The following is a 24,111-nucleotide window of genomic DNA, read 5'->3' on the forward strand; positions in this document are numbered from 1 at the left end:
TATAATTAAATGATGCTTATTTTAATTAATTACAATCCACCGGACTTTGTACGTGGAATAACTTATAGACCTTATAAAATTAAGGCAGGTCGAGTAAAATCTGCCTAAGAATCCGAAATTACAGTAGAATTTAATTCTAAAGTTAATTTATTATAAGGGTATCCAGTTGCAGTCCGGGGGGGGGGGTACTCCCTTTATTGGCCAAGTACGGGGAGGCTCCGCCCGAAAGGGGTGCCTTTTTCAGGCTTCAGGTATATAAAAGGGTAGGGATTTCACAAGTTAAGATATACGAAAGGGTATGGAAATCTGTCATTTAGGCTTTTTAAAGGGCCTTTAATTAAAATTGAAGAAGCAGAGACCGATACAACGTAGAATGAGAGAGTTAGTCTGTACTATATTTCGGCTGCCAAACCAGCCTCCAGGTACAATAATAGTCACTTAATTAAAATATTTCGAATAGATGAATTTATGGCTGTATTATTTCAATTTAGGGTAGGGACACAAGTTAAGATATACGAAAGGGTATGGAAATCTGTCATTTAGGCTTTTTAAAGGGCCTTTAATTAAAATTGAAGAAGCAGAGACCGATACAACGTAGAATGAGAGAGTTAGTCTTGTACTATATTTCGGCTGGCCAAACCAGCCTTCTTCAGGTACAATAATAGTCACTTTAATTAAAATATTTCGAATAGATGCAATTTATGGCTGTATTATTTCAATTTATTAAGCGCTACTTGAAAATGACAAGAAAACGTCATGTTCTAAGTCTATACCATGTCTTTCAGGTATATGAAAGGGGTATTTTTTTCATTATAAAGTACACGAAAGGGGTACAATTTCTGTCAAAATGGTATATGAAAGGGTAAGGGGTAAGAGCTCGGGGTGGAGCCTCCCCGTACAAAACTTTTTTGGGCCCCCCCCGGGGGGGGGTTGCAGTTAGACTACCACGTTTTTACAAATCTTTTAACAGAACGATACATTGGCAAAATCTATTCGCTTTACTTTTAATTAGCAGACAGAATTCTTACAATTTACTGCTCTATATTAATGAAAATTGTTCTCTCTTTTTTAGGCAGAATGCCTCAGTCATTTCTGGGGTTCTTGAATCACAGAGAGTATAACACAGTGCACACCAAGAAAAGAAATTCCTTGTTCCATTTCTGCTGATATCAGTTCGTTTAGTTTCACCCATTCAACCCCGATAAGTCATCCCTTAATTAAACACGCTGGTGGCAGATTCAGGGGTGCTCAAAAGAGTAAGGAGAGAGAGAGAGGGGGGGGGGGGGGGTAAAAATGGGACCTCTCTTGCTAAAAGAAAGAGTGGGAATTAAATGTGGGGTGGAAGAGCAAATTGTTTTTTTTTTTTTCAGGAATGCATGCTTTGTATTTTTTCATTAATAAAGGGGACACCCTTCCCTAGATACACCCGGAGATACACCACTGATATCAACAATTATAATAAATAATAATAAATAATTAACTTATATTGCGCAATTATCAATTTAAAAATTTTCAATTGCGCATTACAATATAATTAAAAAATAAAAAAGCTAAAAAATTTAAATTTAAATTCACAAGCTAAAAAAGTTTAAAATGTATATAACTATAAAAAGAAATGTACAATTAAAAAGCTTTTAAAAATAAAAAGGTCTTGATGGCTTTCTTGAAACTTTGAACTGATGACATGTTTCTTATTTCACTTGGAAGCTCGTTTCATAATTTAGGGGCGGCCACATGAAAAGAGCGATCCCCAAGCGTAGCGAGTGATTTACATTGGCTATAATTAAGGCGTAAACCATGCATTATTGGAGCGCAGGTAATGTCTTCCAGCAGTTTCTCTAACGGAAATAAGTTCACTTATGTCGGCTGGAGCAAGACCATGTACGGCTTTAAAAGTAATCAACAAAATTTTAAAAACTATACGATATCTGACAGGCAGCCAGTGCAATGACTTGAGCAGAGGTGTGATGTGGCAATATCTGCTCTCCTGGAAAATCAATCGCGCGGCTGCATTTTGAACCCTTTGTAATTTTTGAAGATGGCGTTCAGGCACTCCAAAAAGGAGACTGTTACAATAGTCAAGCCGGCTTGATATAAAAGCATGAATCAGTGTTTCTGTGCATTCTTTGGTTAAGAACCTTCTTATTCTTCTAATGTTGTAGAGATGATAGAACGCGCTGCGGAACTGGTCTTGGCGATATGATCCACCATAGATAAGTTTGAGTCAAGCCAGACTCCAAGATTCTTAACAGGAGATCGCGGAGCTATATTTGCCGACTGTAATGTGCGAGATGTTTACTTTGGCAAGCTGCTGTTTTGTGCTAATCAGAAGAAACTCAGTCTTATCCTCATTCAGTAGTAGTTTATTATCATGCATCCAACTTCTGATGACCTGAATACAAAGCTCGATGGCAGCAATAGCATCTGAGTGACCCGTTTCATCTGCAGGGCTAAAGGAGATGTAAAGTTGGGTGTCATCTGCGTAGCAGTGGACAGATGGAAGATAATCTTGAATGACATCTAGTAGCGAGCTCGTATAGATGGTAAACAAGAGCGGCCCAAGACAGGAGCCTTGAGGAACCCCGCAGTTCAAATAGAAACTCTCAGACTGACACCCACGAACCGATATCCGCTGACAGCGTCCTGATAGATACGATCGGAACCACTCAAATGCCCTGCCTCCAAGTCCCGGGGGGGCCCCGGGCTCCAAGTCTCCGCTTTTTGAGTGCCGTCAGCAAGATATTGTGGTCAACTGTGTCAAAAGCAGCGCTAAGATCTAGCAGCACGAGTAGAGTTACATGCTGCTTATTCATGTTTAGGAGAATGTCGTTTTTGACTTTCAGGAGTGCAGTTTCAGTGCTACGGTTCTCCCTGTACGCCGATTGTGCTGCCTTCTCCGTAAGCTTCGATAAGAAAGCCAAACTGCTAACTGGTCTGAAGTTCTTAAATATAATATCGAGACCAGGCTTCTTGAGTAATGGGCAAACTAGCGCTTCTTTCCAACTCTCAGGAAAGTGACCAGCTTCTAATGATTTATTTACGATTGAAGTGATGACCGGAAGTAGAGCGTCGCATTTGCTGACCAAGCGGGAGGGCATGGGATCAAGTGGACAGGTCTTCAACGCCGAGTTCTGGATTAGTGATTTAAGGACGGTGCCTCCTATTGTTACTGCGCACTTGTTCTGCGCATCACGCAATGCACGAATACACTGGACGCTTGCGCTTTTGATTAATTTGCTCGCTCAAAATGACGAATTCAACTACGCGACCAAGCGCGCGACTTAACTGATCAAGAAAGATTTCTGCAGCGGCGAAATCCAGTTTATGGACATATACTAAGCCAGGTACAGCGGAAAAGCAACATTTTAGTTACCATTGACCTCTAAAAATGGCTCACATTAACAGTTAAAAACAAATCGCTACGCGCTCAAACGTAACTCGCAAACTGCCAACTTCATATGGCGTGCACGCGCGAGATGCAAATATTTTACTCGCTAGGGAGGGGAAAGAAAAAATGTAACAGACCCCAAAAACGATTCGATAGAGCTTGAAAAGAAAGTAGAACTTTTAAAAACGCGCGGTGACCTCTACTTTTTATTTTATAAAATGGAAGTGGAAAGTCGATAGAGCACATGTCTAATTTGTGATTAAGTGAAAAAAAATTAGGCCGATTTTCTGGTCGTGCCAGTGAGAGCTGTTAGAGTCAAAAATTGCTCAAACGCAATTATTTTGTTAATAAAATCGTGGATCACGCAGTTATAAAGACATTATTTGTTAGTTATTTTAAAGATTGTTATATTTAATGTTGATTTTGTTCACGAAAAACTAATTTCAAATGGAATTTGCAAGAAAATTTTATTTTATTTTACGTTTTTTTAAAACGCCACGTCAGCATTTTTTTCCAGTTTTCAAACCTAATTATCTCGAAAATTTGCGTGGCTACCCCCAGTTTTCAAACCTAATTATCTCGAAAATTTGCGTAGCTACCCCCAGTTTTCTTTTTGGATTTTAATAGCCCTTGGTAACATCTACATTTCTTGCATAGTCTTCGGCCAGGCAAAATTACTTCGTTATTAGTAGGCAAGACAGAGTATGGAAGGCAGATAACGTTGAAATTACCATAGCATTACTATTAACAGTAGTAGACTCCACGGGGACCGTAAATTTGTGATATCGGCATCAATTTGTCTCCGGATGGTATCAATCTTTGTCACAAAATATTTTCCCAGTTCGTTAGCAAAACGGTCGGGGCATGCAGGTTTGGAGGTAGCCCGTCGTCCTCAGACTGATTAAACAAGCGCTTACTAGCACGGAATAACTTACGTTGATCAAAGCTGTTTTCCTCAATAAAGTTAGTATAAAACGCCTGCCGTGCTTTGTTCATAAGATTGTTAACAGCATTTCGCTTGATTTTGAAGGCGACCAAGTCGGAATTAAGTTTCGACAACCTCCACCTTCTCTCAGCTTTCCGACGCTCTCTTTTAGCATGTCTAATTTCATCAGTGTATCATGGAACTCGCGGCCGCACAACAATGGTTCGGGTCTTCACAGGAGTATGCTTGTCCAAAGCAGCTGTTAGGGTTTTATTATGAGAAACAACAAGGTCGTCAAGATCATCTGGTGGAGATTTGCATAAATCAGACTTAGCCAGGTCATCATTCAGGGTTTCAACGTTAACTGATTTTACTTTCCTGAACAAAAGTGTCCTGGTGGAGAAAGAAGGCTTGATAGAATGAAGATGACACAACACCGAGGCGTGATCAGAAAAATAGCGATCAATTCGAGGTGTAGATCGAACAATCTGATCAGACTGGTGGGTGATCACCAAGTCCAAGGTGTGACCATGAATATGGGTGGAGCCCATCACATGCTGTTGAAGACTAAAAGACTCCAACAAATCTAAAAATTTTGAAGAGTCACTATCATCCGGCACGTCCACATGGATATTAAAGTCACCAACAACCACCAGTTGTTCCTTGCATAGAACTACGGTTATAATTCAACTGTGATTATAATTCATCAATTCATCATGCCAGTGATTGGTCTAAATGTGTCACGTGATGCAGCCAAAACTGTGGAATATCAGGTGATATCCCCCAAGTGATATTCCCCAGTTTTCAGCTTTGCGTTTTACGATGCAACCTTTAGTTTTCATACCAAGTAAATTTTACATAGAACTGAACATTTTGAACAGTCAGGCTAATGATATTTTAAAAGCAGACAAAATTACTTCGACCGTTAAAAAACTTTTGAAAAAGATCTCCCAAAAAGAGCAGCCTTGTGCAAAAATATTTGAAGAATAAACACAATAACCTCCATTTGGCTTCTAAAACATGCACTGATATTTGTCATTGGACATTATGTGTTCCTCGAAGATCACAGTTTTCCTTGAGCTTTGCTCTCGGAAAACTGTGATCTTCGTGGAACAGATGATAATGATAATGATAATGCATTTATATAGCGCATTTTCCATACGTTCAAATGCGCTTTACACGCCAGACCGGGAACACCGGGAGCTTCGTGCCCTACTCTTTGCGAATAGTGTGTGGGTTCTTTAACGTCCCCTGTTATAAGACTGAAGATACAGGAGACGAGACCTACGGTTTATCGTCCTTTTCCGAGAAGACTAGAATGTCTAACCATTTGCAGATGTAATTACAAAGGCTGCACATTCTCCTCAGTTATTTTAAGACCCTGAGTGTTGGTCCGGTCTGGGGTTCGAGCCCACGACCTCCCGCACAGCAGTCCGGCGCTCTACCAATTGAGCTAAGGACAAATATCAGTGCATGTTTTAGAAGCCAAATGGGTGTGTTTTTTGGGGGGAGACTATTGTTTATTCAAACAATCAACAATAAGTTCTTGCAATACGTTAAAAACTTTAAGTAACAACTAATACATTTACCTTATTTGAAAGGTAAGAGTTAACAGTGTGAATACCACAGTATAAAACTCTAAAAGTGACATCTGACAATACGTTTTAAACATAACTATGCGGTACTTCAAATTCATCTAGTGATGATTATCTGATTCCTCAGCCTCCCCCCTTTACAATGCAGTACAACTTCAAAAATGCTCACATTGGCTGGGGGAGGGTTGGAGTAACATAATTAATTTAAGAAGATATGTAAATGTCTGCAAAAAATACCCTCAAAATAGAAGTACAGTCAACCTCCTCAGTGAACGAACACCTCTTTAAGACGGACACCTCCATAAGACCCCAGGGGGTACTAAGAGGGGAGATCGACGTATTTTTGGGTTGAAAATTTACACCCTGGTTTTGAGTCGAGAGATCTTCATATTTAGCTCTAAAGTCTTTTAATTGAATAAATCAGTATCAGTGTATCTTATTTTGGGATAAAAATTTTTGTCCAGTATTTTTTTATTAGGCGTTTTGCGTGAAGCTCCGCGCCCCCGTATGTATACGGTACCCCCTGGGATAGACGGATGCGGTGATGTCCCTGCCTTATATTACTGTCCACCTATAGCGCTAAGACGGAAACGGACACTTTGAAATCGACTAAGTTTTATATTTTTTAGTAAAATACTTCCAAACTTCGATTCATCCTAAGGATGTGTACATACTAACCACAAACAATGACACTTTAACGGATTACTTCTTTGCTTACGTATATGGACACTAAAGATGTATTTTCTACTTACAGTATTACAGTTTGTAGAAGCTCTCAGTTTTTGCTTTAAAAAGCAAATACGGTCCTTTTTTATTTTAGTCTTGTTCAGTTAGCAAAGGTTTGGAACTCGTGGGGATTGGGTGGGCTTACATACGGAGAGGCTAATGTCCGGGGGGGGGGGGGGGGCTTATAACCAGAATTTTACCAGCTACCATTTGGATTCAAGACTGAGCTCAAGATCAGACTTAAAAGATACCGGTAGGTGTAAATGAAGCACAACCTTGACTAAAGGGGTAGAAAAAGAAAGAACTTTCTAAACTGAGTTTTCACCTTCTAACAAGCCTTATTCATGTGCTACCAGCATACATTTATCTAAAATGTCTCTTGGTATTCTTAAGGCAGCCACTGCGTACACGTTATGATCAGTTGAAATACTTGAAAAATGTTCCTATTCATTTTTATCAACATCATAAACCTGCAAGGCAAAATTATTGGAGGGCATTCCTTGCTCTGAAGAGGAGCCTATTGTCCAACATAAAACCTTCCCTTTAAAACTAACAGCACTGGAAATACATTGTGGTGCACCCACACATTCAATCTTACTCCAAGTGTTTGTAGATGGGTCATACATTTCAGTAAGTTTTGCATGTGTAATTCCCATCCAATGAGCAATTCCTCCAAATAGGAACACCTTCCCTCTGACAACTACACCACAAGCAGTGGCTTTCTTTTCAAGGATTGACGCAATTCTTTTCCAGCTGTTACTTTCAGTGTCGAACCTCTCAACCACATCAAGGATAATGCCATCTGAATAGCCCCCTATCGCATACAAAGAGTTTCTGTCAGCCACAGCACATACCCCAGATCTTGCAATGCTCATGGGTGCTACCTCTTGCCACAGGTTTGTATCAGGATTGTATCTATGCACACGGTCAGTTTGAGATTCAGTTTCATTCTTACCACCAATCACATACAGAAGTCCTTGAAAACTAACAACTGCTGGATGGCTGCAGGTATTTGCCCCTGCAAAAGACTTGACAGGGGCCCAAGAATTTACTAATGGGTCATATCGCTCCACTGTACAATCACCTGCAACATTTACTCCAGTGGCATACAATTTACCGTGACAAGTGCTCATGGCAGACCCAGTAGGTGTTCGCTTGGTTAACGTTTCCGTCATATCAGCCATCTTGAACCAGCTGTTCTCTGAAGGAATGTAACACAGTGTTTGCCTATTTTCCCTTCCACAGACAACAATGGCATCTTCATATGTCTTAAGACAACTTCTTGGCGGCTGTGCAAAATAGCACTCCTCTGAACCATATGAAAGCTCTTTGATGACATCTAGTACATGCGCTGTACATGTTGCACTGTTTTTTACCAAGGGATGTGGAAGAATGACATTGAAAATGTAGTTGCGTGACACATAGACAAGACGAACGTGACAAAACAACTTGAAAAAGCTTTCATGTTTTCTGTTCTCATCTCTTTCCATCCACTTCACGATCACTTGGAAAACTTCTTCCTCTTCTTTTATGATGATGTCATCATTTGAAATCCACTCCTCCACTTGTGTCACGCTCAAATCCAGAAAATCGTCGGATTTCGTGACATCCATGAAATTTGCAAAAGCAAAATCTCTCGCACTTTTCTGCAATTCAGGACATTGATACCCCTCGGCGAAATAATATGTTTTAATACAGTCTGAAGAAGACAAAGTTTGTGAAATGAACTTACTTGAAAGCTCTTTCAGGCTTGGGACGATTAAAAAATCAGCCACGTGCAGCAAATCAAATGCATTGTGTTCATTGATATCCACATGTCCTGTGTACAGATACTCCAACACTTCTTCCATCACAGCTTTGCTCGTCTCTTCCAATCGGATCACTCCTTCTTTCTTTTCTTTCATGTCGCTGTTAAGAACGTTGAAAAAGAACGGACTTGCTGCACATAACACGATTCTGTGAGCTTTCAAACGAGCTTGATCGTCACCGGAGCCAACTTCTAGAATCACATCACAAAACTGTTCGTTTCTTCGCTGAATATCGAGGCGTTTCATCATTTCTACACAAAACTGTTCCTTGTCAGTCTCCGTGATAGGTTCTGACGATAAATCCACAAACATGATGTACAACTACGACCAGAAATCCTGCCAGAAACGTTCATTTAAACCTTGAGATGTTAACAAGGAAGTTTTTTTCGCTGACGAGTCAAATTTCGCTTTTGCTTTTTCCTCGGGGAACGAACGCGAAGGACTGGTGCGATTATTTTCGCAGGTGTCCGCTGTGCGAATAAAAGTGAAATTCGGCTCAAGCGTTCTCCTCTTTCTTTGAACCCACTGTGGCGATTCCACGTAGTCGTCCTTTAGAATCCTCTTCCATCTGAGGATGAATCGTTTTTCTCTTCGCCTAGCGGCAGTTGCTGCTTTACTCCTTGCTTCTTGCACTCTAGGAAAAGATGATTTCAACTTGAAGTTGGTTATAAGCGAGGTTTCTCGAAAGATAGACCTCTCAACCCAGCTGACTAAAGTCAGCACTTCCGTTACGCTCGAGAATGCAGGCGATTCATCCACTGGGCATTTTCATCTTGCTATCGAACCATCTCTTGTGGATAAACTCGCATTTGTTGGAGTCACGGTGAGTTTCTCTTGGCGATCTATCTTGATACAGGAAGGGAATCTTCCATGCGTGATCGTTGTTGAAGAATCTTTTGTCTGAAAGCTGTAGTGTCCTTTCATGCCACGTACGAAACTAAAACAAATTCTATCAGTTAACTCACGTTTTTCTTCCATGGATTTTCAGGCCAAGACACCTGAAGATGAAGATTCAAGTTTAGATTTAAAACAAGTAGAAATCAATTCACACAGGTAAACATTTATATGTTATGAATTTCATTAAACAACAAACGATATTAAAGCATGAATGAATAGTAGACTCTTCAAAACTTGCGTGACTTTTCAAGTAGAGAGCCATTTAATGGCTCTATTTACGTTTCTCTAGGGATTTACCCCTCTATAAACTGGGAATTATACAAATGTAAGCTTGTACACTATAATACATACATATAATACACTGATATTTATAAATGTAGTCTTTGTTATGTGTGGCTGAATGTAATAAAATGCATAAAATTATTAATTCCGGGTTTTACGTATTGGTTTTTTTTTTTTTTTTTTTTTTGGGGATGCCATAAAGAAAACAGCCAATCATAAGTCTGGAAAGCAGTTGAACATTTGGCAGTATCCAATGTTGATGGCATGGGTTGCTCAGTTGTCATCGCCTTTTCTATCGATTTGTACAACAAATTGAGTTAAATATAAAAAATGTGCTGAGGATATTTAGGTTGTCTGCAAACTTCGACAAGGTTCACTGAAGTTGAGAAAATGATAAAATGACGTCAGAACGGTCTTCACCGAGCAATCAAAAATCTCTCAAAAATAAATGCAGACCTATAAATGTAATTAACAATCTAGATTCAATACACATGTACTGGATTTTACATGTGCAAGTACCTGTATATAAATGCTGCTGTTTTCTTTACTGGAAATTACTGGTCCAGTTTTTCTTTTTGGTTTTCATTGTTATCTTTGTATCAATAACCCCTTTTGTTAATTTCTGTTTTAGCGAGACAAAATTCTTCAAAGCAGACCTGGGATTTCGTCTTAAACCAGGTGACACAGTTGACCTAACTGTGGAGGAGGTATTTGTTCATGCCATGAGCCCCTTCCCAACCAAGATCACGCAATCAGAAAAACAATATGTCCTCTTTTCTGGCAACCACTATTACTACACACCCTACACCGTGAAAAAGCAAAGTACCACTGTTTCCTTGGCAACATCCTCTGTGGAGTCGCACAGCAAACTGAAGCCCGTCAGCTTGTCTGATAATGCCATAACATATGGACCTTACAGTGATGTCGAGGCATTCCAGGTGAACCCTATGAGAGTGCACTTTGAGAACAACACTCCTTTCCTCTCGGTAAGTAGACAGATTGTTTATACATAACTTTGGCAGTTTTAAGGTTGGTTTTCCACTGAATTAGTAACAACAAATGAAAAGTGTCCCTTTTATTGCAGAGTCCCCCCCCCCCAACCCCCCCCCTCCCCCCCCCCCTCCCAGGGATGTAGCTAAGAAAACGCTAAGCTGGCTTACCAACAAGCCCAGTTGGCTTTTCTGGCTCTGGCAGCTCTAAAAGTTTACCTAAGTCTTTGTTTTCATGTGAAATTTTAGCTGGATTTAATTTCTTTTTCAGCCGGTGAAATAAGCCAACAGCCGGCCCTTAGCGACCACCCTGCCCCCCCCCCACCCCCCCCCCCAAAAAAAAAAAAAAAAAAAAAAAAAAAACAAAGCAAGCCCCCCAAAACCAACATATAGGTGAATGGTATTATTTAGATTTTCTCTTCTGTTTTAATACATTTAAGTCCCCTGGTGCCTTTTCAGTATGCTCAGAAAGTTGTGATGGTCATTTGACGTATTACTTCTTGTATGCTTCATATTATTATGTCCATGGATTTTTACTATGTAGTGTCCTGACTTGTATTCACCTAAGCCCAAACATTTACTTTTGATTACAGGTTCTTGGTATGACTAGAACCATTGAAGTTTCGCACTGGGGCAACATTGCAGTTGAAGAAACCTATCACATGAAACATGTGGGAGCTGAGCTTCAGGTAACAGGTTGATCCCAAGTTTGATATGCAAATCTTTCTTAAAAAAAAAAAAGAAACTGTAAGTACAATGTATATGTTCTGGTGCAAAGGAAAAGCGTTTACCTGGTTATCCTTCAGGCAAGGTGCAATTGGACCCATTGTGTGCTAGCCCGAAGGCCTTTCTCATCCACCAACTGAGAAGGGCCAAAAATGTTGCTTGGCCATTGGGCAAGTGCTGGATAAATTTCAATCGTCCCGGGCTATCGACAGGACTTTTCTTGCATGCTGATCAATGTTTTCTTTTAATGTTTTATTTTGGGGCATCAAGACAAATTTTGTAGTTTAAGATCTCTTCCTTCCTATCACCTGTAGTCAATGTTGTGGGTTTATCTCACCACTTAATACCTTTTCCCACCAGGGACCTTTCTCTAGATATGATTATCAACGTACTGCAGCTCCTTCCTCCATCAAGTCTTTCAAGACTGTTCTGCCGGCTGCTGCCAGCGATGTCTACTATCGGGATGAAATTGGCAACATCTCTACCAGTAACTTGTGGTCTCAAGAGGATTCTGTTGAGTTGGAGCTGCGACCAAGGTTTCCTTTGTTTGGTGGATGGCAAACAAGGTTCTACATGGGTTACAATGTTCCTAGCTACGAATACTTGTACAACCTTGGTTAGTGGCTATTCCTTTTGTTATCAAATAGTGGTCTTGAAAATAAGTCACACTGTAGGCTTACATGCAATTGATTATTTCAAATGTTTTTACTTTTTAAGGCTGTTTAGAGGAAAGAGCAGAAACCCATAAGGGTTGAAACGTGTAACTCCCTATGATTCACATTGTACAAAGCGTTGGCACATTCGTTTCCATTAAGTACATATGTACCTTTTGGTTTTTCATATTTGGAAAATCAGGCAAAAAATTAACCAATCAAAATTGCAACATTTGGATTAAATTCAGTGCGCGCTAGCTCGCGCTCGATGGCGTATGAACAAGCTTGGTTGAATAAAATTAGATTTGGTCAAATTCTCCTGTTTTATCGTCGTTAAGTAGTCTATAGAACTGCACTTGGATACACTTAACGAATTTCTTTAGTTCCTGTAAGAAATTTACGTCATTTAGGTCGGAATCTAAGTAACTAACCGAAAAACCGAAAATGCTGTTGCTTGTCCCATTACGTGTGTAAAGCATTCGCGTACAAACTCTTCGTGTTTCCAAATATGGTACTTGGCAAAACTGAATATTCAAACGCTGTGAACGCACGTTACATGTTTCAACCCTTATGGGTTTCTGGTAAGAGTTAATGATTTACCATTGTGAAGAGAACACAGATTTTCCACTTGCCTCTGATGCCGGACAAAATCCTCTAGCTCCAGGCTTTTAGACAGAACTATCTTTGCATGCTGTTTAATCTTACAGGTACATAAATACTGTCCAGAGCTGGTAATAATAATTATTGATAGAATTGATTTATTTTATTTTATTTATTAGGAAACAGATATATTCTCAAGATGCGAGTAATAGACCACATCTATGATGAGTTTGTTGTAGATGATCTACGTATGCGAATTATTCTCCCAGAAGGATGCACGTAAGTTTCTTTTTTTTTTTCATCCAAGTGTAGCATGCCTTGTTCATGTATATTTTGATACTTTTAATTTGTGAATTTCCTCATAATTTTCTATTGAAAATAGTCCTAAACACTGAAATAACACAATAACATACTCAGATAATTTTGAAATATTAATTGTCTCCTTTCACTTTCACATTTTCTTCTTAGGAGATCACAGGCAAAACCCAAACCATACAGTCATGTACTTAACTTCTTGGTGATTACTTGCACCTGATAACTCCCCACTTTTCTTTTTTACCATAAAGCTTATGAAAGAAAATCTTCTTTTTGTAGCAACATTCAACTGAAGGCACCATTCAAGATGGAAGAGGGCAAACGTGAGCTACATTTCACTTATCTAGACACAGTTGGTCGTCCTGTGGTTGTTGCACATAAAACTAACCTTGTCGAACAGCACATACAGGACTTTGAGGTACGGGAATAAAAATGGAAAAAAAAATCAGATTATGTGTAGTGACCCAATGGGTGATGTGTGACTGCATATAACATTGTACGTAATCAAAATAAACGCATATCCCTCTTTGTGCTTGCGCTTACTCCCCCACTCCATCTGGAGCAGTTTCTTGTGATGTACATTGTAGCTGTGTATGTTTGACATGTTGTTGCTTAGTTTCAATAAATTTTGTCACATACAAGTATAGTAACATGAACCAATCTCGGAGGCTAAATGGATCTCTATACAGCTGTACCAGAACCTGACAGACTTTCTTAGGTTGAATTCTGGATGTCTCTTTAGTGTGTGTAAAGAATTAGGGGCATGAAGAGAGACATTATGTACATGTTAATGTAAAATTATGTACGTGTTAACTTTTGTACATGAAAGTGTCTCCACCTTGTGCGGGAACTGACATTACCACTAGCACACTTTGCCAAGGCTTGGATAATAGGAATTTTTTTTTAGCAGCTACATTTCAGTTGCAGTGAATGCTTAAAATTAATGTTGTAATGTTCTCTTTCAATAGCTACACTACTCTTTCAACAAGGTGCTTTTGTTACAAGAGCCTCTTCTTGTTGTCGGTGCATTCTATTTGCTTTTCATGCTTGTCATCATTTACATGAGAATGGACTTTGCTATCAGCAAGGTAAGATAACAACTTAGTTTTTTAAGTGCTACAAATTATTAATACCTTTTATTCCTTTTTTTTGTGGAGTTGCATAATTATTATTGCTAGAGGGTCTGCTAGGTTTTATAGTGTACCAGTTGGCAGATGCATACAAGGTGGGCCCCCCTAAATAATAATGTGTGGCTTCAGATTGAAATTCCCTTACAGAAAAAAAAATTCTGGTCTGGGACACACTTTTTGGCTTTGCCCTCCATAAGCTTGTTTTGAGCAATTTGTTATATTCAGGAAGAGAATCACGATAAATACATGTACCTTTAATAACACATAACTTAATGTTGTGAAATTAAAATCTTGTTAGATTTTTTTGGCAATGTTTCAGAGATTACAAGTATTTTCAGGAACAATGTAAATGGCAATTGTCCATGGAGTGATTCAAAAACTAAGTAGGGAAAGGGGCACCCTGCCTAACTTTTGATTAATTGTTATTATCACTGAGGAGAGAAATAAAGTTAACAATGCTGTTTACATTTCAGGATGAAGCCAGTGAGTCACGCATGCGTGCTGCTTGTCTGATTGAAGAGGTTCAGCGCTTGTTGGACCGTCAGAGTGGCCTGTACTCTGTGTACTCTGACACCATTCACAAGTACAAATCAAGCAAGGATGCCACTGCGTTTGCTAATGCACGCAAAAAGCTGGATGGAGATTATCGCTCCATCAGTAATCAGATCTCTCAGGTGCAGATCTCCCTTAACAAGGAGCAACCTGAGGCAGCTGAGAAGGTAAGGCTGCAACAGAGACCATTATCTTCTTAGCTTTAATCTTGGGTGCTTTCCATTTACATGTACGTGGAATTTTTGGTGAGAATTTTTCAACAAATGAAACAGTGCAAATTTTCCCTTCAAGTAAACGGAACGGAAAGAAGCTGTTCCTTTTGAAAATTCTATTTTGAACACTGCGAAGAGCCTGGGTCCAAAAAAAACAAAAACAAACAAACATGGTGATCGAGGGTGAAACTTTTCTCCTTTATCTTTCTCCTTCATGAAGCCTTGAAAAAGTTCAAGGAAAAAACCCTCGCTCTTTGAAAAGAAACATCCTCTTTCTACACTCGACAGGAATTTTGGATCAATTTGAAAAAGTTAAAATTTTAACGTTCTTTGGTTCAATTGTTGACCTTGCTCTGCAAACGGACGGTCTGGTTGTAGCAATTTCCGGTCATTCCCGAAGAAACGGGAAAAGAGGAATACCTCTGGAGGTATTACGACCAGTTTTTCCATACAAATGCAAAGCCCTCCTTGTTCCATACCCTGGCATCTCTAATCCCCTTAAAATTGATGGAACATTCAATGATGTAATGACGGTGTCTGTTTTAACTGTTTCAGCTGACAGAGCTGCAGCGTAAGGAGCATGAGAAGAAGCAGCTTCTGGACGCAGCCATTGTGATGGCTGAGAAAGTGGTGAACGGCCGTCTGAGCAAGCCAGGTTACGTGGAGGGAGAGGCTAACAACAAGGCCAAGAGGCAGAAACTGAGTGCAGAGATTGAAACCATGGCTGCAAGCCTTTAATGAAGTTACTTATGAATCCCTGTGATGTCAGAGTGATGTTAAACATTTAACCTATTTTTACCCCTTCTGAAAATGAATCACAGTCCTGTACAGAAAGCAAGTTACCCTTGCACAATAATTAACCAGAAGGACACTAGTCAAAGGCTAGTAAAATATAGGCGACGAAGGACTGATACCCAAAACAAAAGCTTTTTAAATCTACCACTGCAGTGTTAACTAACATTACTTGGTAGTTAAATAAAAAAGAGCAAAATTGACATTGGAGGTAAGGTAGTTGGCTTTGGTAGTTCATTCGATATGTGTGAGAACAGCTAGTATTTTTGTGCGAGGAAACACTCTTGTTATGATAAATACCAAGTGCATTTTGTATAAATAAACACAGCTACAGCTGCATTTCACCTAATTTCCCCAGTAGGATTGTTTTTATGTACATGTAAACCAAAGTCATAGAAAATTGCTGTAATTAAGTTCAAGCCATAACTTATACCAACAAGGAAATTTTACTTTTCATTGACTAGAATGACTATTTCTTCTTTTGTTTTGTTTGTTTTTTGATGACTTGATACTTTTTGTACAGGACTTGAATGCAAGTTTACATGTTAGACAACTTATTTTGAGTGTTGATAGGTTAAAGGTTGAGTTAAATTCTGTCACCCTGACATCACTGGGTTTACATAGTAACTGTCAAAATAGAATTTAAATAAACTTATAAATGTGTTGTGAAGAGTAGCTTTTGAATTGTGTAGGTTTTCAGTCTCATTTTATCACAGATGTTAACTTGAAGCACCACTCAGTGATAACATGGTGTTGCTGTATAGGTTCTGCCTAATAAAACTTGATATTTTAAAAAAGAATCGTGTTTACTGTTTATAAATGTTTTTGCATACCGTAAATGATCCTTTAAACGCCCATTCTCAAATAAACGCCTCCCGAGCTGCAAAGTTTGTATTAGACGCCCGCCCTCTAATAAAAGCCCCGTGTTTGATAAACGCCCCCTCCCCCCCCCCCCCACCAAGAAGAGACTCAAAAATCAAGGAAACGTTTCAGAGAGTAAAATCACGAAATTTGTTAATCTTCTTGCTTGACTCGGACATCGTCTCATGTCTATTTGACGCCTCCGCCTAGGACCTCTATAATTTGATAGACACTCTGGGCGTTTATTAGATCTTTTACGGTATTCCTTCTGTCTAGCGATAATTGAAGCTTTGAAAGAAAGTGATTTGCGTGTTATTCAGGAAAAAAAACCAAGGCACTCACAAAGCTCGAACGCATTCTTGTTTCCATAGTTTGCGATCCTGTTTGTCACCAATAAGAGTTGCGCATGATTTTTGGTGCTGACCAAAAGGCTCGCGGCCTCTTGGGAAGTCCCTACGTCCACTTTTGTCTCGTCATGCAATCTTTCCTTTCGTTGGGAGTACAAGCCAAAAATATTTTTTCCCGTTCAAAATCTTGTATATGACTCATAAAAATGAAATGGACTGCAGAACTGCAGGCCGCCGATTGGGCAGAATAATACAAGAGGGAATACAAATAAGTTTTCTGCCCAATCGGGAGGCAGCATTCAGGGAGCTGTTTGAAACTGGCCTGGTAAGACTCTTTCCCAAGGGGCACCTTTTCAACCCCTTCAACTTTTCAATGCCGAACATTTTTCCCGCAGTTTCGCGTTTTCCTCAACCCACTAACTGTTCCTGGATCTCCAAGGATGCGCCTACCTCCTCCACTTGCTGCTTCTCCAGCTTAACTTGATCGATAGGTGCATAAGCAAGATGTAACGTCTTTTAAGCCTCGTATTGTGCCCTTTTTTTTCATTTTTTTTTTCTCCAGAGACTGCAAATCCCTTCCCAATATAATACCAATTACTTCCTATAAATATAAGGCTCCGACTCCCCCTAAAAATAAACTAAGGCGTAGGGCTTTCTAGCAGGAGCAGAATTTATGGTAGATAACTTTATTATACATTTGCTGGTCTAAATGTTTAAGGTGGAGGGGAAGCTGGGTACGTGTTAGCCGGTAATAACTGCGCGGTCAAGGAGGACTGGGATCAACAGAGGCTGCGGCGCCATGTTTGATTGTGCGTCTTCTGAAAATGAACGAAGTTTTGAAAAATACTCACGTATTCGTGGAAGTTCTAAGCATGGCGAGATGTGATGCCGTGCAGCAATGGGATGAAGGTGCTTTTGAGAAAGCGTACAAGTGGGCTAGCTACTTTGAAGAGGCAAGTGTTTCGAGAATTCTTGAAGAAACAAGAACAGAATAATTCTGTCGGCAAAACAACCATGGTTTTAATTTAATAATTGTTCTATAATTAATAGCCCGCCCCGGCTCCTGTACTTTTCATGCCCCAGCGGAAGATGGAAGGGGGGGGGGGGGATATCAGGTAAGTTATTTTAGTGACGGGAAGTTTCAAAGGGCTCCAATCACTGTGATCTGAGGACTTTTTGGGGTAAGAAGTTTTGTGGTAATTTTTTTTTTTTGGTGCAAGATTTTGGTAAGGCCCATCCATCATCTAATGGGAGTTTTAAAATAACCCTCCTCCCAAGAAAAGCTTGGAATGTAACTTGTAAAAATTGCATAAACAAAGGCCCTGTTTTAATGCATGATTCCAGAATGACTTTCTTTCCGGAGTTTCCATCCCGGTGGGGGGGGGGGGGGGGGGACTCTCACATGAAAGTGACGGGTATGCTCGTCGTCTCGCTTAGGGGTATGAATTTCGGACTTTGGGTCTCGCTTAGGGTGTTCTGAGCAAAATGGCAATATTTTAAGCCGTCAGGGTCTCGTTTACAGTTGCATGCGAAGAAATATACAAATATCAGTTCTTTTTACAGAATTTTGGTATCCTTTAGGGGTCTAAAATAGCTTGAGCCATGCCCAGATTGGTCTCTTTTAGGGGTTCTTTTCAAAATTTCCGACGAGCATCCCCGTCCCTTTGATATGGGAGTCCCCCCCCCCCCGGGATTTCCATCCCCGTACATTTCTCTGTATCTCTTTACATGATACCCAGACAAAAGTCAAGTCATTCCAAAATGAGTTCATTCTGGGTTTCATTCTGAAAAATCATTCTGAAGTTTTTGTTCTGGAATGACATTCGTTCTGGAATGACAGATGAAACTGCATCTCATAAAATCGCATAGACAGAGGTCACAGATTAAACTCAGTGAAAAAAAAAATTTTCCTGTTTAGCCCAAAGAAGCAGCCTTATTGTCAAATTGTTTGTTAAAATTGCAAATGTGGCCATTTGTAGGCACAACAACATGTTTGCATGAAACATGTGCCATCTTTATTGTTTTTGATCTTATGCAAAAATCATGCATGTGAAAATGCCTTAGGTTGAGCCGGTTGACTCTTTCATGTGGATGCAGAATGAATTTCATTCCGGAACGAGTTTTGTTTTGGAATGAAAGTCATTCTGGAATCATGTAAACAGGCCCTAAACTGGGTTTTACTACACAGGTTTATCAACGGCTACAGTCAAAACCCTCACTAGCAGAGAAACTGGATAAATATCTTGCAAACTTCAATAAATCTGGACAAATATTTTTAGGAAATCTAAAACTATCCCTTGAGGTTCTTGGTAAATCAAAGACTTTACTGCAACAGTTTCTGCTTCAGAATCCACATCTGTCAGAAAAACAGTATCAAATGACACTGAAACTGTATGGCTTAAGAGCAGGAGAATCGCTGGACTGTAATAACAGTGATGATTTACTCAAGGATGCTTTACATTTGAGCCAAACAAGAACTGCGTTGTACCTGTTATTTAAAATGAGAGACAGACTCACTGAAGATATGAGAACTTCTACAGACAGAACTTTAAAAGAAACCTCCTCAATTTCTGCTCCGTCAAACATAGAGGAATTTCCAAGTTGTGTTAGTTCAGGAGACATTGCTGTTGATGTTGCTGCTCATTGTTTATTCAAACATGTTGAACATCAGTTACAGTATGGAGGTAAAGTTTTTTGTCAGGTGTACCTAAAATAGGTCTCGGCATCTGTTTTTAACAGTGTTCTTTCCAAGAGTTCCAATGAGGTGTACATTGAGTAAACAATAGGTGAATTTTAAAATATTGAAGATCCGATACCAGGATTCATTATAAGAAGATAAAAAGCATTCTCTGGTAAAATATTTTAAAAATTATTAGCTTTCGACAGCCAGACTGCTGTCTTCGACGGATAAAAATGAAGTGATAAAATGGACCTAAAAATTTGAATATGACTAGTGAATCGCATAAATTAAAAAGTTAAAAGTATGTGTAAAAGAATGTTAAATGGAATGCTAAAAGTGTATAAATTACTGTTTGTTTAAAAGAATGTTATATTGTCCTGGCAGAGGGCACGAATTGTTGTCGGCCTTGACCGTTTTTGCCATGTGCCACAATTCAAGTGTCTTTCTAATGCGATTGTTGCCCTTGTCAATTATCTCCGCGTTTTCAAAGTCGATGGCGTGATCAAGAGTCCAGGCATGTTTTGCTACATTGGAGCCTTTAGCGCATTGTTTAGTATTCCTGACATTCGCCATGTGCTAAACGATCTTTTTACAATAGGTGAACTGTTCAGAAATTACTTTTGGTTGCCCTGGCATTAGAAGATGGGGGGCCTGGGGGAGTTAAATGGAGAGCCCTGAGGTATTAGAGTTAGAGGTCACAGTCTTAATCTTGCATGTTTAATTCATGTGCATGGACAGATATAGCAGGGGCTAATGGGGCTGCAGCTCAGTTCCCCCCATTCCTTGATTTGGTTCATAAAATGTAGCAAACCGTCTTTCGAGAGTTTGTTGTGGGTATGGGGTAAGGTTGCTGTCTGACCGGTAGTTTGTGGCCCCCAATTTCTGAATTTTCTAGATCTCGTCTCTACCCCCCCCCCCCCCCTGTCACCCTGTGATAACAAAGAAATTGCCTGGGCATCTCTATGTAAAGAAATAAGATAAGATAAGATAATTTTATTTATACACAGTTTTTCCATCAGTCAATTAAGTTACTGGACTATCTACCTATCTAACTAACTACAAAAATTTAATAACAACAAATTCAAAATAACAAAAGAAAAGTCTGCTTTTCATGGAGGCCAAATTTTAACAATAATTTTACAATACAATGCCTTTAATTAAAATGATGTTTTATCTCATTATCTCTACAGATCACAACAACAAGAGAAACCTCTTGTGTGACAAACTAACTGTACTCACTGTGCAGGATAATGGACTGAACAGCATTATATCATCACTGCTCTTAACTCCCGATGATTTTCAATCCAGACAGCAAGCCCAGAATGTTACACAGTTCATTCTGGACTGGCTACTTGGTATGTATCCTGAACATGAATTTCTCATCAATTAATTGTTATTTTTGGAGTATTTCTACCTTCTCACACACCACTGGTAGCCATGCCAGGCCGACCGCCACCTGACCTTTATTACAAACTCAACAAAACCATACATGTACATCCTGTATCACAGAGAAAAATTGCAAAGCTAAATGGCAAAGCTAACAAAAAATACTGCACAAACTAAAAATCTTAGGGCGGGTGGGTGGGAAAAGGTCAGCAATGGTGGACGCAACAAAAACAACGACCCGCCAAAAGTCACATGACCCTTTCCCAGGTCCCAGCGGTGTGTGAGAAAAACATTTTCCACTTATTTCGTTTCACTCAGCCAGTGGAAAATAACACTTAATTGCCTCTCATCTAAGATCTTTAAAATAACACTTTCACTTTCCCTAAGATTCTAACAGAAATGTGACAGATATCTGATTGTAATAAGTATTAATAATAGTTGTCTCTGCTGAATCCTTAGTTTATCTACACTCAAGGCAGTGTTTTATCGCATTAATTCTCAAACACCTTGAAAGTCATCAATTGAAAAATACTCTGTTGCATGACATATTTTCAACCAACTCTCTTCTCAGTGTTTGGAAATTTGGTAAAACGCTGTCTCTCCTGTTTGTTATATAACTTGAAATTTCCCGGACACCCAAGGATTCAGTTTATAATAGGACAGTATAGAGTTTAGTAATTTGTGAATTTGTATTTTAAAATCGTTCTCATGCTTTTTGTTACTTAACTTACTGTGCAAATCTTGATCAACAGAATTCCTGTCCAAAACTAAACCTGACCCTTGTTTGATGTCCGTTGCTCCACACCTTCTTAGCAGAGTGGCATTCATGTATGCCGCCTTCTTTGAACTGTACTTATCTCATCTGTTAAGATGGGCCGAGAATATGACTCCTTATGTCTGTAGCAGTGAGAAAGATTGTCACAATTCCAAAGGAATTCAGTGGAGGTAAACGATTTTTATTACCTGAAAGGCTATGCCTGTTTTTATTTATCTTTAGCAATGCCCATACCTCCCTCCCCCCTAAGAGCAATGTGAAATCCCAGGTGTAGTGTTAAAGGGTAGTGTTAAACGAAATACGTTTTTAAGTAAAAAACGCATAATAAAGCAACATTTAGCCCTGCTCAGTACTGCTATCCGGCAGAGGGGGGCTTACATATCCGGGAGGGCTTATAATCGGATGTATTTTTTTGTTTGCAGATAAATGGGCCTATAACCGGGGGGGCTTATAGGCGGGAGGGCTTATAACCGGAATTTTACGGTAATTGACTTGGTGGAATTTCTTTAGTTAGTGGGAGGATATGGAACAGAGTTCTTGTGCAACCACATTTAACCCTCTCCCTTCCCCTCCCTCCCCCTTTTTCTCTCCTTCACCTGCCACGCAGGCTATACCTCCAAAGACCTAAATTTCTCGCTTTTCTTTGCTTAAGGTCGTGCAATATTAAATGTTGCTTTGCAAGTTAAAAGCGTTGTGCCCATTAATTCCATTGTTGCAAGTTCCAGCAACAATTATTATAAACCTTACAATGACTCCTCAAAAAAGAGTTAAACTGATCAAATTCGAAAGAGCTGAAGGTAAACTGGGAAGTGTAGACGTATATAAAACACCGTCAAAGTCCGCGGAAAGTTTTAGAAGCAAAACGTTGTGTGGATAACTGAAAACACGTCTACGCGCGTCCTGACCAATCAGAGTAGGCGAAAAGCGCGGGAAACATAGGCCAACCTGCGAACGCCGACGAATTTTCGCTACCTCTTATTGGCTGTTTGAACAGAACAATTTTCGACTGAGTGTCGTAAAACAAAAACCAAAGTCAGCACTCTGGCCAATCACAACGGAACCAGTGAACCAATCACTAACTCTAAGCGTGGGAAAACGTGTGTGAGCCGGTCACGTTTTGATTCGATTTTACTTCTGATTGTTGGGAAAGTGGTGCGTTTTTTAAACCGATCGTAAGAGTGGATGCAAAAATTACTTTCGACACTCAAGTGAAAATCACTCTATTAAGTTGGAATGTAAACGAAGCTAACACAACATCGGTTAAAACAAAGCATCCCCCTTTAACCGCGAACATAGAGGTTTTGAAGGAAACCTTTAAGACTTAGAGATGTCGTATTTATTCTTATTCACGAGTACGTCTTCGATGAGAAGTCCTTGGAAAAGGGGGGGGACTTGAATTGGGTAATGTCCATTGCTGGAAATTCCGTCGCCAACAATTCCTAAATTATGATAACCTTGTTTTGCTACGTTTCTTTGACAGGTACAAGTACCAGGAACATTCTCTCAAACTTCAAGAAAAGGAAAAGCAACATTTTACATTTACGAGTCTCGTTAATCATCTACGACGTCTAGTAACTGGTCCCGCCTCCATAGCTGACATAACAAAGAAAGAACTTCAGTGTCGTTTTGCTGAGAGAGAATCGTTAGTTAAGAGCACGGACTGCAGAAAGACCCTTGATACATTGGATTTAAATATTTGGAAAGATATATCCGCTTCTGTACCTTTTTGATACAGATTAGAGTACGGGTAGTTGTTTTCTGAACAGAAATTTTTAAAAAAATGCACTACGTTTGTGTTCGTATCATGAAAAAAAAATCCGCCGTTTTTTGCACTTTACTATTTTCCTCTTCCACTTGAAAGATGTCTGTTGAAGATGATAAATTAAATGTTTTAAACAAAGACGCCATTGAGCATTATTAAACTGCCCAGTTCAACGCGAGTCCCAAGGCGTCTCTTTTGAGAGAGCTCCTTCCCACCGACTTCCGCGTCTTATTTTATGGATTGTAGTAATTTTTTCAAAGGTGTTAGACTGGGAACGCATGCGCAAAATGCCTCCTCCCATCCACTGTCCTTGCCTTTGCTCCCCCATCCCTTCTGTTCTTGGCCGCCGCACTGCCCGGTTTCACTCCTCCCCCCGTTCCTTTCTTCTTACTCGCCGGGCTTTCTCTTCAATCCGTTCTCTTACTTGGAGACGGCCGAGTCACCCTAGAATGTGCGAGATGTTCGACTATACTAGATCTGTTAAATAGTCCTGGATTTCTCTTTTCGATTTTAACGCACATTAATCGGTTATCTGTATTGTTAGCTGTTCAGAAAGCATTATGTACAAGGGCACAAAAGCCTGCGTGGCACGCAGTGCAAAAAAAAAAAAAAAACAGAGAGACGACCAAAATTTTCACTATAACCCTGATTTCCATAAAGACAGAAAACCCCATGTATCTGCAAAAAAACAAGTGAAGCAATAAAACACG

General features: G+C 39.6%; 3 protein-coding genes across 4 annotated transcripts; 2 read left to right on the forward strand and 1 right to left on the reverse strand.

The window, feature by feature from the left end:
- Positions 1-6,821: 6,821 nt before the first annotated feature.
- LOC144655604 (kelch-like protein 11) lies at positions 6,822-8,854 on the reverse strand. The gene has a single exon (XM_078515890.1). It carries the CDS (start codon positions 8,752-8,754, stop codon positions 7,078-7,080), a length of 1,677 nt encoding a protein of 558 aa, XP_078372016.1. The 5' UTR covers positions 8,755-8,854; the 3' UTR covers positions 6,822-7,077.
- Positions 8,855-8,957: 103 nt separating this feature from the next.
- Positions 8,958-16,390, forward strand: LOC144655605 (dolichyl-diphosphooligosaccharide--protein glycosyltransferase subunit 1-like). 2 transcript variants are annotated; one of them, XR_013571155.1, is made up of 11 exons: positions 8,958-9,265; positions 9,431-9,495; positions 10,253-10,607; positions 11,204-11,299; positions 11,697-11,952; positions 12,769-12,868; positions 13,184-13,322; positions 13,873-13,992; positions 14,508-14,753; positions 15,354-16,134; positions 16,171-16,390. XR_013571155.1 is itself a non-coding variant. In XM_078515891.1 (10 exons), exons 1-10 carry the CDS (start codon positions 9,017-9,019, stop codon positions 15,534-15,536), a joined length of 1,809 nt encoding a protein of 602 aa, XP_078372017.1. In that variant the 5' UTR covers positions 8,958-9,016; the 3' UTR covers positions 15,537-16,390. The 2 variants fall into 2 exon arrangements, 1 of the variants encoding a protein (XP_078372017.1); XM_078515891.1 differs by having other exon boundaries at positions 15,354-16,390.
- A 1,201-nt stretch (positions 16,391-17,591) lies between these two features.
- Positions 17,592-23,560, forward strand: LOC144654251 (uncharacterized). Its single transcript, XM_078514334.1, has 5 exons — positions 17,592-17,751; positions 18,987-19,482; positions 20,669-20,833; positions 21,617-21,809; positions 23,120-23,560. Exons 1-5 carry the CDS (start codon positions 17,623-17,625, stop codon positions 23,367-23,369), a joined length of 1,233 nt encoding a protein of 410 aa, XP_078370460.1. The 5' UTR covers positions 17,592-17,622; the 3' UTR covers positions 23,370-23,560.
- Positions 23,561-24,111: the final 551 nt, after the last annotated feature.

Source organism: Oculina patagonica, chromosome 5 (assembly GCF_052425735.1).
Source record: "Oculina patagonica isolate OP01 chromosome 5, crgOcupat, whole genome shotgun sequence".
In the NCBI taxonomy this organism is placed as follows: Eukaryota; Metazoa; Cnidaria; class Anthozoa; order Scleractinia; family Oculinidae; genus Oculina; species Oculina patagonica.